This window comes from Coregonus clupeaformis, unplaced genomic scaffold, assembly GCF_020615455.1.
Source record: "Coregonus clupeaformis isolate EN_2021a unplaced genomic scaffold, ASM2061545v1 scaf0201, whole genome shotgun sequence".
In the NCBI taxonomy this organism is placed as follows: domain Eukaryota; kingdom Metazoa; phylum Chordata; class Actinopteri; order Salmoniformes; family Salmonidae; genus Coregonus; species Coregonus clupeaformis.
The window spans coordinates 283,060-299,093 of record NW_025533656.1 but is presented as its reverse complement, the minus strand read 5'-3'; the positions used below and the strand labels follow the sequence as shown (position 1 = coordinate 299,093).

The following is a 16,034-nucleotide window of genomic DNA, read 5'->3' as shown; positions in this document are numbered from 1 at the left end:
GATCTGTTTGTGCTCTTGCCAACTCCATCGCTGTCCCTGTCATCTTTGGCATGACAATGAGTGACAAGGAGTTGGCATGAAACCACAAACAGACTGACACTCAGGCTAGTGGAGTTTGACAGCAAATGGGACTAAGTGGGCACGATAATTGAAAGCTTCATTAATGACAGCGGACAGAGGGAGGCGACATTATAAATACCAGGTGATATTGGGGCATTGTGTTATTTCATGGGCTAGGTTATGATTAAGAGCCCCTGACAACAGGGCTACCGCGGTGTTGGGAATATTGATGCTTGGTAGTACTTACACAATGATGAATTTACTGCCAGCCAGTACAAAGGAAGGCAGCCTCAAATGCCATTGAGAGTATTTAGCTATGCTTCACCCATGGATGGAACATAATTACCATCTAGATGGGAGGGAAATCAATAACGGATTTCTATTCTGTGGCCATTGCTTTCTCATTTTGTCAGAGGGACAGACATGGTATATTGCTGTGTATTGCTGATGGATGGCTAATGGCTATACCTCCAAGAAGTCTGACTAAACACAGACACTTGAACAATGCTTTTCAGACCTGTGGTTAACAAATACTGGGCATAGCTAAGTTCTATAAGTAATTTTCCACAAAATCTACAGGACATTAGCTCTCCATGAACAGGGTTGGAGAGCCCTGGATCAGTCAGATTGACAAAATTGTGGCAAAATTACATGGAAAAATAGTTGCTGAATTTTGTTTGTAGCCAGTGGCTAGCAGGTTTGCAGCATCTGCCTGGCTGGCCTGCCCTGAAGGGGCAGAATACCTCTCCTTGTAGAGACTGCTGCCATATCTGTAATCTGAGAGGAGCTTAACAATCCCATTTATATTACAATATCCAGGCTTGTGTTAGCCAAGGCTTCTACTCCAGCCTGTTTGTTTAGGGGGATTTCATACCCTCTGGCTACGACTTGTAAGCCTTCTGGGATTTCTTTTATTTAAAATGAGAAAATAGGGCTTCTTGCTCGCGAGTTGACATTCACTTTAAAACAAGGTCAACAACCATGTGCACTTGTTTGAGTGGTTTGCAAGCCAGTCGGAGGAATTTGCCGGAGCCTATGGGCTCTAATGCATGTTATAATTGCCTTGGGAAGTGCTGAAGCTCTCGACAAAACAAGGAAAGTTCTAAGTATGCCCCATGTACTCATCATTTCACGGTTTGTTTCATTATTTAACCATCTGCGTATTAGCACCAAGGGCTTTGGCTATAAGGAGGCTGGCAGACAATTTCTGAGGCCACGTGAGGCCTTGAACCATAATGGTGGCAATGGAATTAGAGGCGCAATTACCTGCGGCACGGCCTGATATGGATCAACTCCATGGTTTCCCTTTGTTAGATAAACTCTCATTGTCTTCCTGATTATTGCATTTCCTGTCAGTAGCCTATGGAGGAACCGTGCAGACTGAGCAGTGGCTTTCACATCAGTACAGTTCCATAGAGGCACATTCAGAGCAGAATGGGAAATTATAGAAATGGGAAACAGTAAAGTGGCTGTCAGCGTGAAATAAAACCGACAGCCATGTAAACATACTTTTTTAATTTTTTTATTACTTTCTAACCCTACCCACCCCTCCCCTAATTGGAGTAAACTAGTGAACAACAACGCTTAGGCCTCTACTTCCAGCTTATACATACTATTTACATTTTATGGACACAGTCAATTTTAAATGTAGTTATCTTGTTGTTATTAGTCCCAACCTTCAGCTCCATTCAACCCCTCCCATCTATCTACTAACACCATCCATATTGGATTTCTATTTGCCATATATTTTTCAACAGTACTGTGATGTTTCACAAAAGTTCTAGAATATTATATATTATTTGACTTTTGAAACTTTGCATACTTCTCCTACTATGTTGTAGGCTATTTAGATTACAAACGCCTAATGTGAACTTTTAGATCTTGTGTGGCAGGGCTTGCAAACTATCACAGATTACAAAGGGAAACCCAGCCGCAAGCTGCTCAGTGACACGAGCTTACTGGATGTGGTCTGCCACATCCGTGAACAAAAAGTTATACGGCTGCACCATTGAGAGCATCTTGACTGGCTGCATCACCGCTTGGTATCCGACCAAAAAGCGCTATAGAGGGTACTGCGTATGGCCCAGTACATCACTGGGGCCGAGCTCCCTGCCATCCAGGACCTCTATACCAGGCGGTGTCAGAGGAAGGCCCCTAAAAATTGTCAAAGACTTCAAACCAAGTCATAGACTGTTCTCTCTGCTACCGCACGGCAAGCGGTAATGATGCACCAAGTCTGGAACCAACAGGTCCCTGAACAGCTTCTACCCCCAAGACTGCTAAATAGTTAGTTAAATAGTTAACCAAATAGCTACCTGGACTATCTGCATTGACCGTTTTTGCACAACTTCTTTGAAGCATCACATACGCTGCTGCTACTGTTTACCATCTGTCACTTTATTCCTGGTTATATGTACATATCTACCTCAATTACCTCGTACCCCTGCACATCGACTCGGTACTGGTACCCATTGTATAGAGCCAAGTTATCTTTACTCATTGTGTATCTATTATTACATGTTTTGCTTTTCTATTATTTCTCTATTTTCTTTCTCTCTGCATTGTTGGAAAGGGCCCGTAAGTAAGCATTTCACTGTTAGTCCACACCTGTTGTTGGCGAAGCATGTGACGAATACAATTTGATTTTATTTAGATGAAGGTTGCATCAACACAGCCCGTAGCTGCTTTAAAAAAAATCAGATTGCATGCTGATAACTTGAAATGGGTAGCTTACCTCAGGCATATCTTTTGGATGATATTAGCCAAGACATTGTCATACTAAGAGCCTAAGTTTCAATGCGTGTGTTCTTCGTTTGAACTGGAAGTGGATCTGAAATAATTCATCGTTAAGGCATAGACTTTCTCCCTCGAGGCAATGAGGGGGTTTGATTAATCTGGCCCGGGGTACACCGGGCTATGGCCTGTTACGTCATCGGGCGAAAGCGGGGCGAGAGGAGCGCCCTTCTCAAGGAGAGATACTGGGTGTGCAGGCTTTTGATCAAGCCCTGCTCAAAACATCAGAGACAGTTTATCAAGGTCGGTTGAGCAGCTCATTACTCAAATGTGGTTTGTTAGAGGGGGATTGGAATAAAAACCTGCACACCCATTAGCTCTCCTGGAGGATGATTGACTACCCTTGATGTAAAACATTGCAACATTACAATCAAATACGTTTTATGCCTTTTGAAATAATTCGGCTCATTCAATATATCAAAGCTCAAATGGCTATGGTTGGCTACAAATATTTTTATTCAGCTGAAGCAAGCACACACATTTTCAGGAAATGTACCATTTCTAGTTTATTCATATTTATCTTAGCTACCTTAGAAGTGTTTATTTTGCAGGCTGACTAGCATCTATTGAGTTGCAATGTCCCATACACTGGATACTCAAATCAACAAAGTATCTACAGTGCCTTCGGAAAGTATTCAGACCCCTTGTCTTTTTCCACATTTTGTTACGTTACAAACTTATTCTAAAATTGATTAAATCGCTTTTTTCCCTAATCAATCTCCACCAAATACAATGACAAGCAAAATCAGGTTTTTGGACATTTTTTTGGTTAAAAAAACAGAAATATTACATTTACATAAGTATTCAGGCCCTTTACTCAGTACTTTTTTGAAGCACCTTTGGCAGTGATTACAGCATCGAGACTTCTTGGGTACGCTACAAGCTTGGCACACCTGTATTTGGGGAGTTTCTCCCATTGTTCTCTGCAGATCCTCTCAAACTCTGTCAGGTTGGATGGGGAGCGTTGCTGCACAGCTATTTTCAGGTCTCTCCAGAGATGTTCGATCGGGTTCAAGTCCGGGCTCTGGCTGGGCCACTCCCGAAGCCACTCCTGTGTTGTCTTGGTTGTGTGCTTACGTTCATTGTTCTGTTGGAAGGTGAACTTTCTCCCCAGTCTGAGGTCCTGAGCGCTCTGGAGCAGGTTTTCATCAAGGATCTCTCTGTACTTTGCTCCGTTCATCTACCTTCGATCCTGACTAGTCTCCCAGTCCCTGCCGTTGAAAAACATCTCCACAGCATGATGCTGCCACCACCATCCTTCACCGTAGGGATAATGCCAGGTTTCCTCCAGACGTGACGCTTGGCATTCAGGCCAAAAGAGTTCAATCTTGGTTTCATCAGACCAGAGAATCTTGTTTCTCATGGTCTGAGAGTCTTTAGGTGCCTTTTGGCAAACTCCAAGCGTGCTGTCATGTGACTTCTACTGAGGAGTGGCTTCCGTCTGGCCACTCTACCATAAAGGCCTGATTGGTGGAGTGCTGCAGAGATGGTTGTCCTTCTGGAAGGTTCTCCCATCTCCACAGAGGAACTCTAGACCTCTGTCAGAGTGACCATCGGGTTATTGGTCACCTCCCTGACCAAGGCCCTTCTCCCCTGATTGCTCAGTTTGGCCGGGCGGCCAGCTCTAGGAAGAGTCTTGGTGGTTCCAAACTTCTTCCATTTAAGAATGATGGAGGCCACTGTGTTCTTGGGGACCTTCAATGCTGCAGAAATGTTTTGGTACACTTCCCCACATCTGTGCCTCGACACAATCCTGTCTCGGAGCTCTGTGGACAATTCCTTCCACCTCATGGTCGTAAATGTGAAATTTCTGTTTTATATTTTTAATAAATTTGCAACAATTTCTAAAAACCAGTTTTCGCTTTGTCATTATGGGGTATTGTGTGCACACTACTTGTCAAAAGTTTTAGAACACCTACTCATTCAACGGGTTTGTCTTAATTTTTACTATTTTCTACATTGTAGAATAATAGTGAAGACTATGAAATAACACATATGGAATCATGTAGTAACCAAAAAAGTGTTAAACAAATCAAAATATATTTTATATTTGAGATTCTTCAAATAGCCACCCTTTGCCTTGATGACAGCTTTGCACACTCTTGGCATTCTCTCAACCAGCTTCATGAGGAAGTCACCTGGAATACATTTCAATTAACAGGTGTGCCTTCTTAAAAGTTAATTTGTGGAATTTATTTCCTTCTTAATGTGTTTGAGCCAATCAGCTGTGTTGTGACAAGGTAAGGGGGGTATACAGAAGATAGCCCTATTTGGTAAAATACCAAGTCCATATTATGGCAAGAACAGCTGAAATAAGCAAAGAGAAACGACAGTCCATCATTACTTTAAAACATGAAGGTCAGTCAATCCCAAACATTACAAGAACTTTGAAAGTTTCTTCAAGTGCAGTCGCAAAAACCATCAAGCGCTATGATGAAACTGGCTCTCATGAGGACAGCCACAATGGAAGACCCAGAGTTACCTCTGCTGCAGAGGATAAATTCATTAGAGTTACCAGCCTCAGAAATTGCAGGCCAAATAAATGCTTCACAGAGTTCAAGTAACAGACACATCTCAACATCAACTGTTCAGAGAAGACTGTGTGAATCAGGCCTTCATGGTTGAATTGCTGCAAAGAAAACACTACTAAAGGACACCAATAAGAAGAAGAGACTTGCTTGGGCCAAGAAACACGAGCAATGGACATTTGACCAGTGGAAATGTGTCCTTTGGTCTGGAGTCCAAATTGGAGATTTTTGGTTCCAACCGCCGTGTCTTTGTGAGACGTTGTGTGGGTTAACGCATATGTAGTTCCCACCGTAAAGCATGGAGGAGGTGGTGTTATGGTGTGGGGGTGCTTTGCTGGTGACACTGTCTGTGATTTATTTAGAATTCAAGGCACACTTAACCAGCATGGCTACCACAGCATTCTGCAGCGATACGCCATCCCATCTGGTTTAGGCTTAGTGGGACTATCATTTGTTTTTCAACAGGACAATGACCCAACACACCTCCAGGCTGTGTAAGGGCTATTTGACCAAGAAGGAGAGTGATGGAGTGCTGCATCAGATGACCTGGCCTCCACAATCCCTCGACCTCAACTAAATTGAGATGGTTTGGGATGAGTCGGACCGCAGAGTGAAGGAAAAGCAGCCAACAAGTGCTCAGCATATGTGGGAACTCCTTCAAGACGGTTGGAAAAGCATTTCAGGTGAAGCTGGTTGAGAGAATGCCAAGAGTGTACAAAGCTGTCATCAAGGCAAAGGGTGGTTATTTGAATAATCTCAAATATAAAATATATTTTGATTTGTTTAACACTTTTTTTTAACACTACATGATTCCATATGTGTTATTTCATAGTTTTGATGTCTTCACTATTATTCTACAATGTAGAAAATAGTAAAAATAAAGAAAAACCCTTGAATGAGCAGGAGTTTTAAAACAAAGTGTGAAAAAAGTAACAAAGTGTGGAAAAAGTAACAAAGTGTGGAAAAAGTTTTATTTACAAAGTGTGAAAAAAGTAACAAAGTGTGGAAAAAGTCAAGGGGTCTGAATACTTTCCGAAAGCACTGTAAAAAACAAGTTTTGAAGGCCCATATTCCAAAAGAAAGGCTACGTCTAATGTTTTTTTCCTAGAATGTGAGCGTCGGTAGAACGTTTTTTGGGACATGACAAAAACATTAATACATGCTAATAATAGCTAAACAGTTAACTAGAGGGTACAATATATGTTTTGAATTGTCCCCGAGTGGTGCAGTGGTCTAAGGCACTGCAGCGCAGTGCTAGCTGTGCCACTAGAGATCCTGGTTCGAATCCAGGCTCTGTCGTAACCGGCCGCGACCGGGAGACCCATGGGGCGGCGCACAATTGGCCCAGCGTCGTCCAGGGTAGGGGAGGGAATGGCCGGCAGGGGTGTAGCTCAGTTGGTAGAGCATGGCGTTTGCAACGCCAGGGTTGTGGGTTTGATTCCCACGGGGGACCAGTATAAAAAAATTATGTATGCACTCACTAACTGTAAGTCGCTCTGGATAAGAGCGTCTGCTAAATGACTAAAATGTAAATGTAATGAATTGGCTACCTAGTTAATCTGTTCTCTAACATATTTTATAGGCCCATCTGCTGCTGTAATGTCCGACTCTCTCTCTTTCCTTGAGCAACTATGCACTAGTCTGGCACTATGCAGGTGATGCGCTCAAACAGATGCACTAGTGTTATTCTGATTCTGGCTGATATGTTGATTTTTATTTGATTGATAAAATATTTTAAAACTGTGCCTAAATAAATTACATTAAGATAAATTACTAAATTAATTTCCATGACTTTCCCAAAACTTTTCAGATTTGATAATTTTCCAGGCCTGGAAAACACTATTTTAAAATTCCATGACTTTCCCAGGATTTTCATGATGTAAGAACCCTGCATCAGACGAGCTGGGCTCCTGCCTGGAAGGCAGCCCGGTTCCATATAAAATGCAATGTACTTTCAGGCAGTGTAAAATACACCTACATGGGCGCCCAGGCGAGATTAATAGAATTCCCTCAATGCTTATTTGTCCTCTGAGCGCTACACACTTATCTGTTACCATACCAACTACACCTCAGCTAGCTAACCTTTTTGAGTTTCTAACTATGTCTATGACTAACAATAATTTATATCACAACTATTCTAAAACTGTAACTTAAAAAGGACTAACTAACTAAAACTAAATTGCTAACCTCAAACTAACTTATGACTAAGCTGGTATTAACTGAACTAACTAAATTCCCATGTGGTCTATATTAAAGGGCACTTAATTTAATATAATAATATAAATTCAATCTCACTCACTCTCTCTCTTTATTTCGCCAGCTCTTTCTGGCTACCCTCGCTTACCCCAGGCACATCTTTTGGTGTCTTGTTTGTTTGAACTGGAAAATGGATCCGAAATAATTTATAAGGCTTAGACTTTCTCCCTTGAGGCAATGTTTATTTCTGTCAGGGTAATGTCATTTAGCGCGCTTCATCATCTCCCCCCTCCCTCTCGCGCACACTCTCGAAACTGGCCACACATATTATGCGCTCCTTTCAAGACAGGAGTCCACAGCGTGCGCTTGTCTTGTTGAGCACATACCTCGTAGAAAAAAAGCCGTGGAGTTTTGCCAATATATATCACCGTTCAGTTAGTCAGCGGCTTGTTGTCTAGTTTCCTAGATATCTCCTACTACTTGATGTGCGATACAATAAAATGGCTTGATATCTAGGACATGTGGTGATAAAATAAATGCTGCAACTTCAATGTAGGGAATTATTCAATGTTAACTTGAAAATACTAATAAGCTGCTGAAAACCTTTCAAAATAATGTATTGACAAAAAGGGGTATCATCGGAAGTATAACGAATGCGTCTGTTGCAGATCAAGGTGAGTGGGTTATTCTATAGCAGTTATTTGCCGGTGGGAAAATACGCTGATAATTTGTTTAGTTAAGTATTTATCAAATGTATAGCCTATTTAATCCTAGATTTCTTTTGTAGGCTACAACTGTAATCTTGATATTACATCTACAGCATCCCCAAGATGTAATATAAAATGCACAAACTAACATTTCTGAATACAATAGTTTTTTTCTAGAATCAGTATCATGAAAGATTTCTTGCGTCATTTTTGCTAACCTTCTATAGGTTGTAGAGGAATGCAATTGAATTAGGGACGCCATAAAATGTCTATGATGTGAGAAATACATTTCTGATAATCATTTGAAGAAAACTGGTATAGAATGCACTAAGATAATGTGAATGATTTCCAAAGTAGGCTTATTCTATTTCTTGGTGTATCATACAGGATGCCAGTATATCAACTCTTATCATACACGATGCCAGTATATCAACTCTTATCATACACGATGTCAGTATATCAACTCTTATCATGACTCTTCATTCTGATTCAGTTGTCACAGGAAGCAATAGGACTTTTTGGTATGAGTTCCAAGTCATTTGTTATCATGAATTGCCATGGGAATGGGCACAAGTGACAATTAAGTTTGTCAGCCAATATGAATGCAGGACTGTTTGAAATCCTGCCAGTTAGAATAGCAGCTAGACATCTACAGCTTGAGAGCAAAATGACATTGATTGATTGATTTTAATTGAACCTTTATTTTAACAGTCAGGTCAGCAGATCCTAAGGATAGGTCACAAGAACAAATTCTTATTTACATTTACGTCATTTAGCAGACGCTCTTATCCAGAGCGACTTACAGTTAGTGAGTGCATACATTATTCTTTTTTTTCATACTGGCCCCCTGTGGGAAACGAACCCACAACTCTGGCGTTGCAAACGCCATGCTCTACCAACTGAGCTACATCCCTGCCGGCCATTCCCTCCCGGCCATTCCCTCCCCTACCCTGGACGATGCTGGGCCAATTGTGCGCCGCCCCATGGGTCTCCCGGTCGCGGCCGGCCACGACAGAGCCTGGATTTGAACCAGGACATGCTGCTTGCAGTGCCTTAGACCACTGCGCCACTCAGGAGACTAATTTACAGACACCAGGACATGCTGCTCCTTAATACCCCTTACACTATAGAAATTGGCCTATATGGATAGTGCAACATTTAAATGTTTCTAACAAAAGAACTATAAAAAACATATCCATGACCAAGGTAGCAATTGAAAGATAACACTTTGGAGATTATGGCGAAATTATCAGACCGAAAGGTGAGAGGTCACAACAGTTCACCTGACACAAGACTGAATCCAAACATAACACTTTTTATTTTATGTGCATTTTACATTAACTGTATTTTTCACAGCATTTGTCAATAGCAAAATCTGAAAGTACATTGGATACATTCAGTAACATAATAAGAATATTCAGTGCATTTTTGGAGTGCAAGATAAGAAAAAACTATTACAAGGGTTTGAGTGAGAGGTCTAACTGGTGTCTCCAAGTGGCCACACACCTCTCCAAACTGTGCACAGTTCCTAGTTAATTTCAATACACTTGACTCAAGGAAAGAGCCTTCAACTATAAGGTGCTTTTTTGAGCTCTCCTAGCTTTGCCACTGAGGAACTGAAGCAAGCACACTTGTAGTTGTTTGGTTTGGAACGCAGACCTGTGTCAACACCATCAGATGGGCATCATTTGAAAGCTTGTTCGTCACAATATGACAAACATAGGCTCATTCTCTTCAGGACAATCCAGGGTATAACGCATGTCATCCTTGTAACTGTGGATCAAACATAGCTATCATAAACGTTGATACTGTAAATTACATACGTTTTCAAATATGGAAATGTAAAGTGCACATATGGACTCATGGGTGTGGTTTGCTTGTATGACTTCATGGGTATTTATTTTAATCCTCAAAGTCTCATCTTTCATAACACATCGACTCCTCTCAATTTAAAGCATTTCCCTCACTCAGACAACAAATGTGCAAAAGTAGCCCAATTAGCGGGAGGGACGGCGGCATCTTCTTGTCGCGCGCTGTGCTGAAGTTTATAACGGCTGTCAGTCAAAACCCATACAGTACAGTGAAGCAGAGAACCTGAGCTCTGACGTCATGTATAGCATGTTACTGTACAGCCACTGCATTCCAATTTAGGCATTTATCAATGATCAAATCTGCCATTTTCAACCCGTATAGGGCTACACTATGATTGCCACAAACAAGACATGATCTCGGAAACAATAAGAGTGACGAATACTGGAACAGGCTACTAACACTCAGGTTTTCACTGAGACTTGTTTTATGATTTTCCATATGTTTTCCATGCAGGCTATACATAATATGATAATTCATTTACATCTACACTACATGACCTAAAGTATGTGGACACTTGCTCGTCGAACATCTCATTCCAAAATCACGGGCATTAATATGGAGTTGGTAACCCCTTTCTGCTATAACAGCCTCCACTCTTCTGGGAAGGCTTTCCACTAGATTTTGAAACATTGCTGCGGGGACTTGCTTCCATTCAGCCACAAGAGCATCAGTGAGGTTGGGCACTGATGTTGGGCGATTAGGCCTGGCTCGCAGTCTGTGTTCCAATTCATCCCAAAAGTGTTCGATGTGGTTGAGGTCAGGGCTCTGTGCAGGCCAGTCAAGTTCTTCCACACCACACTGTTGCCACAAAGTTGGAAGCACAGAATAGTCCAGAATGTCATTGTATGCTGTAGCGTTAACATTTCCCTTCACTGGAACTAAGGGGCCTAGCCCGAAGCATGAAAAACAGCCCCAGACCATTATTCCTCCTCTACCAAACTTTACAGTTGGCACTATGCATTGGGGCAGGTAGTGTTCTCCTGGCATCCGCCAAAACCAGATTTGTCCGTCAGACTGCCAGATGGTGAAGCATGATTCATCACTCCAGAGAACGCGTTTCCACTGCTTCAGAGTCCAATGGCGGCGAGCTTTACACCACTCCAGCCGACGATTGGCATTGCAAACGGTGATCTTAGGCTTGTGTGCGGCTGCTCGGCCATGGAAACCCATTTCATGAAGCTCCCGACGAACAGTTCTTGTACTGACGTTGCTTCCAGAGACAGTTTGGAACTCGGTAGTGAGTGTCGCAACCAAGGACAGACGATTTTTACGCGTCACGCGCTTCAGCACTCGGCGGTCCCGTTCTGTGAGCTTGTGTCACCTACCACTTCGCGGCTGAGCTGTTGCTGGTCCAAGACGTTTCCACTTCACAATAACAGCACATACAGTTGGACCAGGGCAGCTCTAGCAGGGCAGGCATTTTTGTGAACTGACTTGTTGGAAAGGTGGCATCCTATGACGGTGCCACGTTGAAAGTCACTGAGCTCTTCAGTAAAGCCATTCTACTGCCAATGTTTGTCTATGGAGATTGCAAGGCTGTGTGCTCGATTTTATACACCTGTCAGCAACGGGTGTGGCTGAAATAGCCGAATCCACTAATTTGAAGGGGTGTCCACATATTTTTGTATATATAGTGTATTTAAACCCTATAGTGGTAGGTAAGATTACCATTTGCTATTTGATCATCAAAGTGCAACAGTATGATACAGGATGAGCAATCCCCTGCAGCATTGTAGGTAATCGTATAGCTGATTTACAGCTATATCACCTACGCTCACATGACTGGGTTTTGTTGACTGTGTTAAGGCCCGTACAAAGCTGGGTAAAAAAAAAGTGCTACAGTTCTCATGCCCCTTCCACTTGGAACAGGCTATATAAGGACATGAAATTGCAGGAGCTCGTCTCCGAATGAGTTTAAAGCTAGGGTAAAAACTATGGTGGACAGTGAAATGGGGTGCTATCAATGTTTTCACCCCTTGATGCACTACACTTCCCCAAGGCATCTTGCATGCTCAATGTGTAAATTCATGTTTCTAAAATGTAGTGCTTTGTGTTTGTTGTAAATGTGTCTGACATTTTGTGTACTGCTATTTTAGTCAGGTGTCTCTTGTAGAATATATATTTCATCTCAATGAGACTAACCTGGTAAAATAAAGTTAAAATAAAAACATCTATAAATATAGTATTGAGACAAACAAGGTTTGTCAGGTGATCCTTATTACAATGTGCTGTAAAACAACCTAGCGAGAACACAAGTCATATTTTATTCAGTGGCTTGGGGGTGAGAGGAAAACTAGAAAAAGGTTGTTGGCACGATAGTTAATTCTATGCTGCAAAATTCAACTACTCACCAGCTGCGAAATTGAACTAGTCTCCGGAGTCCGATGAGTCACTGTGACAGGCCCACCTCATGTTTTTAGCCCTCGATGTTACGGAAGATCTTGTATGTATATTTCACAGGTATGCCTCACACTTGAGGCTAGCAGCTTGTACAATGGTCTTTAAACCTCCCAACAATTACATCATTCAATGCAGTCTAAAATATGAGCAGGCAAGGAGATTTTAAAATGTTTTGTAACCCAAGACTATGTTCATAGATGTAAACAAGTTAATGTCCTCTGTCAAAATGATCTCCCTCCTCTTGTTGCAGACTTTGTGAGGCCCGGAGGGAAATGATACCAATGGACACTGCAAGGCAAGTAAACATAACTCCAATGGAGGACTGGGCGAATTCTTCTAGACTTGCGGGTGAAATCTCAAACTGCTGCAACTTTCCAGACCTGGAGGACAGCACCAAGCTGATGGGAGTGCAAGTGATCCTCATCCTGGCTTACAGCACCATCATACTGTTCGGAGTCATCGGAAACTCCCTGGTGATATACGTGGTGTACAAGTTCAAAACTCTGCACACCGTTACCAATTTTTTCATTGTGAACCTGGCTGTGGCGGATCTGCTGGTGAATACTCTATGTCTGCCCTTTACTTTGATCAATACTCTCGATGGAGAGTGGAGGTTTGGCCAGGCGTTGTGCTTCATGCTGCCTTTCTCCCAAGGCATGGCCGTGCACGTTTCCACCATCACGCTCAACATCATTGCCCTGGACCGCCACCGGAGCATCGTCTACCACCTGGAGACCAAGATGTCCAAGGAAATGTGCGCCGCCGTCATCGTCATGACGTGGGCCATAAGCGCAGTCCTGGCCAGCCCGCTCGCCATCTTCCGGGAGTACGGGACGTTTGAACTTTCGCCCGAGCAGTCCATTCAGGTTTGCACGGAAAAGTGGCCAGGGAGCGGCATGGACGGGACAATCTATAGTATCTCCATGCTCCTGCTCCAGTACTGCCTACCGCTGGCCATCAACTCCTTCGCCTACATCCGCATCTGGAGTAAGCTGAAGAACCATGTGAGTCCGGCAGGCAGGAACAACCGCCACCAGCGCAAGAGGAAGACCACTAAGATGCTGGTGATGGTGGTGGTGGTGTTCGCAGTGAGCTGGCTGCCTCTCCACGCCTTCCAGCTGGCCATTGACATTGACAACAGTGTCTTGGACATGAAAGACTTCAAGCTGCTTTTCACCATGTTCCACATCGTGGCCATGTGCTCGACGTTCGTCAACCCCATCCTCTATGGGTGGATGAACAACAACTACCGGACTGCGTTTCTGTCCGTGTGTAAGTGCAGCCAACCTGTCAGTTCTGGGTCGAGGAGAAAGACACTGAGGGAAAAAGACATGAGCGATACAGATTTCAAAGCGACTAAAGTCTGAATTCATAATATCAACTGAAATGTGAAATGGCTGTTCTGTGCAATCAACCGTAAGGGTGAATTATGGGTAAAACATTCCGCTTTTTTACATTAGATTAGAGTCAAAGGGTTCAGTGAAGAACCAAGTATGTTCAAAATGTGTAAATGATCCATTTCATGCAAGTGCCAAAATGTATTGCTGAATTGTGCCATTGATATTTAAGAGCTTATCAAACTGCTGTTTAAAACTTGTTGTTTTGATATGCTTCTTACAACTGGACTATTTTGTTGACATTTAAATGCTGATCGTGGGACGAAAATGTTACATTGCCTTTGTGAATGCTACCATAGCAAATGATGTTGATCATTAATGATTCTGAGGCCTTATTTTGATAGATGTGCTTTAATCACAAGCTGAGGTGTAAAACAACACATTAGTTCAGAAGGCAGGTTGTCATTTATTGACAACTAATAGTTGCAAACTCAGCATGTAATGATATAAACTGACTAATCGATTTAATCAAGCTTTGTGTCAGTGCTGACATTTCCAAATTCCATGCATGGTAGAGTTTGGATAGATGGACCTAACTAGAGCTATGGATACTGTAGGGCATGAGTGTACAAAACATTAGGAACAGCTGCTCTTTCCATTACAGACTGACCAGGTGAAAGCTACAGTATGATCCCTCATTGATGTCACTTGTTAAATCCACTTCAAATCAGTGTAGATGAAGGGGAGAAGACAGGTTCAAGAAGGATTTTTAAGCCTTGGGACAATTGAGACATGGATTGTGTATGTGTCCCATTCAGAGGGTGAATGGGCAAGATAAAACATTTAAGTGCCTTTGATCGAGTTATGGTAGTAGGTGCCAGGCGCACCGGTTTGGTCAAGAACTGCAACGCTGCTGGGTTTTTCACACTCAACAGTTTCCCGTGTGTATCAACAATGGTCCACCACCCAAAGGACATCCAGCCAACTTGACACAACTGTGGGAAGCATTGGAGTCAACGTGGACCAGCATCCCTGTGGAACGCGTTCAACACCTGGTAGAGTCCATGCCCCGACAAATTGAAACTGTTCTGAGGGCAAAATGGGGTGCAACTCAATATTAGGAAGGTGTTCCTAATGTTTTGTACACTCAGTGTATATTGCATCTCTGGCGCAAACTATTATATGTACGCTATATTATTAGACTGTCCACGAGAGATCCGGAACCCCTCCTTCGCCTTTGGTTGCAGCAAACAGTCTAATTACCGCTAGTGTATGTCCTCACTATATTTCTGGATCATTTAAGAGGCTGCCCCTTCTTCCTGTTGCTTAGTCCATCACCATTGTTGTGTGGAGGGGATCGGTTCAATGCCTCTGTTTATAGTAACCCATTCGTGGGCCATTCAGCACGTAAGCCAATAATGGTTTATCAGGCCGTCGAAAGTTATTGACCTGCGGCTTACAGAGAGCGGACCCGGGGGAGCTGCACCCCGTTCTAAATCAAGTCTGAAGGATATGAGCAATGGGGTTTAAGACATATGTCATTTTCCCTTTGATACGGTCTGTGTTCACTACGGAATTACATTAGGACACAAGCACTGAAGTTGATGACTTACCGCTCGGTTTTCCATCCATCTAACATTTTGAAGTCAAAGCCTATGAATCCATCGACAGAATGGGAGTTATAGGCTAGTATGAGCATTTGTAAAACAGCATCAGTATTAAATGCCCATATGACATTTTCTCATGACAGATATACATTACATTATTATTCAATGACGTCACATGCTGACTGCAGCAATGAAATAACTGTATCAGTTACATCAGTGAGGTATCAGTGAGACAATTAATGTCAAGATGTCAAAAATATGTTTCCGGGACACATCAATGAAATATGTATTGATTCCGTCAAACGATGGGGTTCTTACTTTGTGAAATTACTAAATAGACCAAAGTTGGCACAAGTAGCTAAAGATAAGTGGCCTGAAGACGACAACGCAATACAACTGTCTTTCTGCCAGACAGATGGGTAACGGACAAGAATGAAAGCCTCAAGACATGATGAGATGTGAGTCATATAGTCCCACAATGCCCTCCACTGATTGGCATGGTATGGCTAACGGGGTATACAGAGGGACAATGTG

At 42.6% G+C, this 16,034-nt stretch overlaps 1 protein-coding gene across 1 annotated transcript; it reads left to right on the top strand.

Annotated features, from left to right (window-relative positions):
* The first annotated feature begins 7,951 nt into the window (after positions 1–7,951).
* On the top strand, positions 7,952–14,419 carry LOC121558809 (neuropeptide Y receptor type 2). The gene is made up of 2 exons (XM_041872171.2): positions 7,952–8,251; positions 12,807–14,419. The coding sequence occupies exon 2, from the start codon at positions 12,829–12,831 to the stop codon at positions 13,921–13,923; it is 1,095 nt and encodes a 364-aa protein (XP_041728105.1). The 5' UTR covers positions 7,952–8,251; positions 12,807–12,828; the 3' UTR covers positions 13,924–14,419.
* The last annotated feature ends 1,615 nt before the right edge of the window (positions 14,420–16,034 follow it).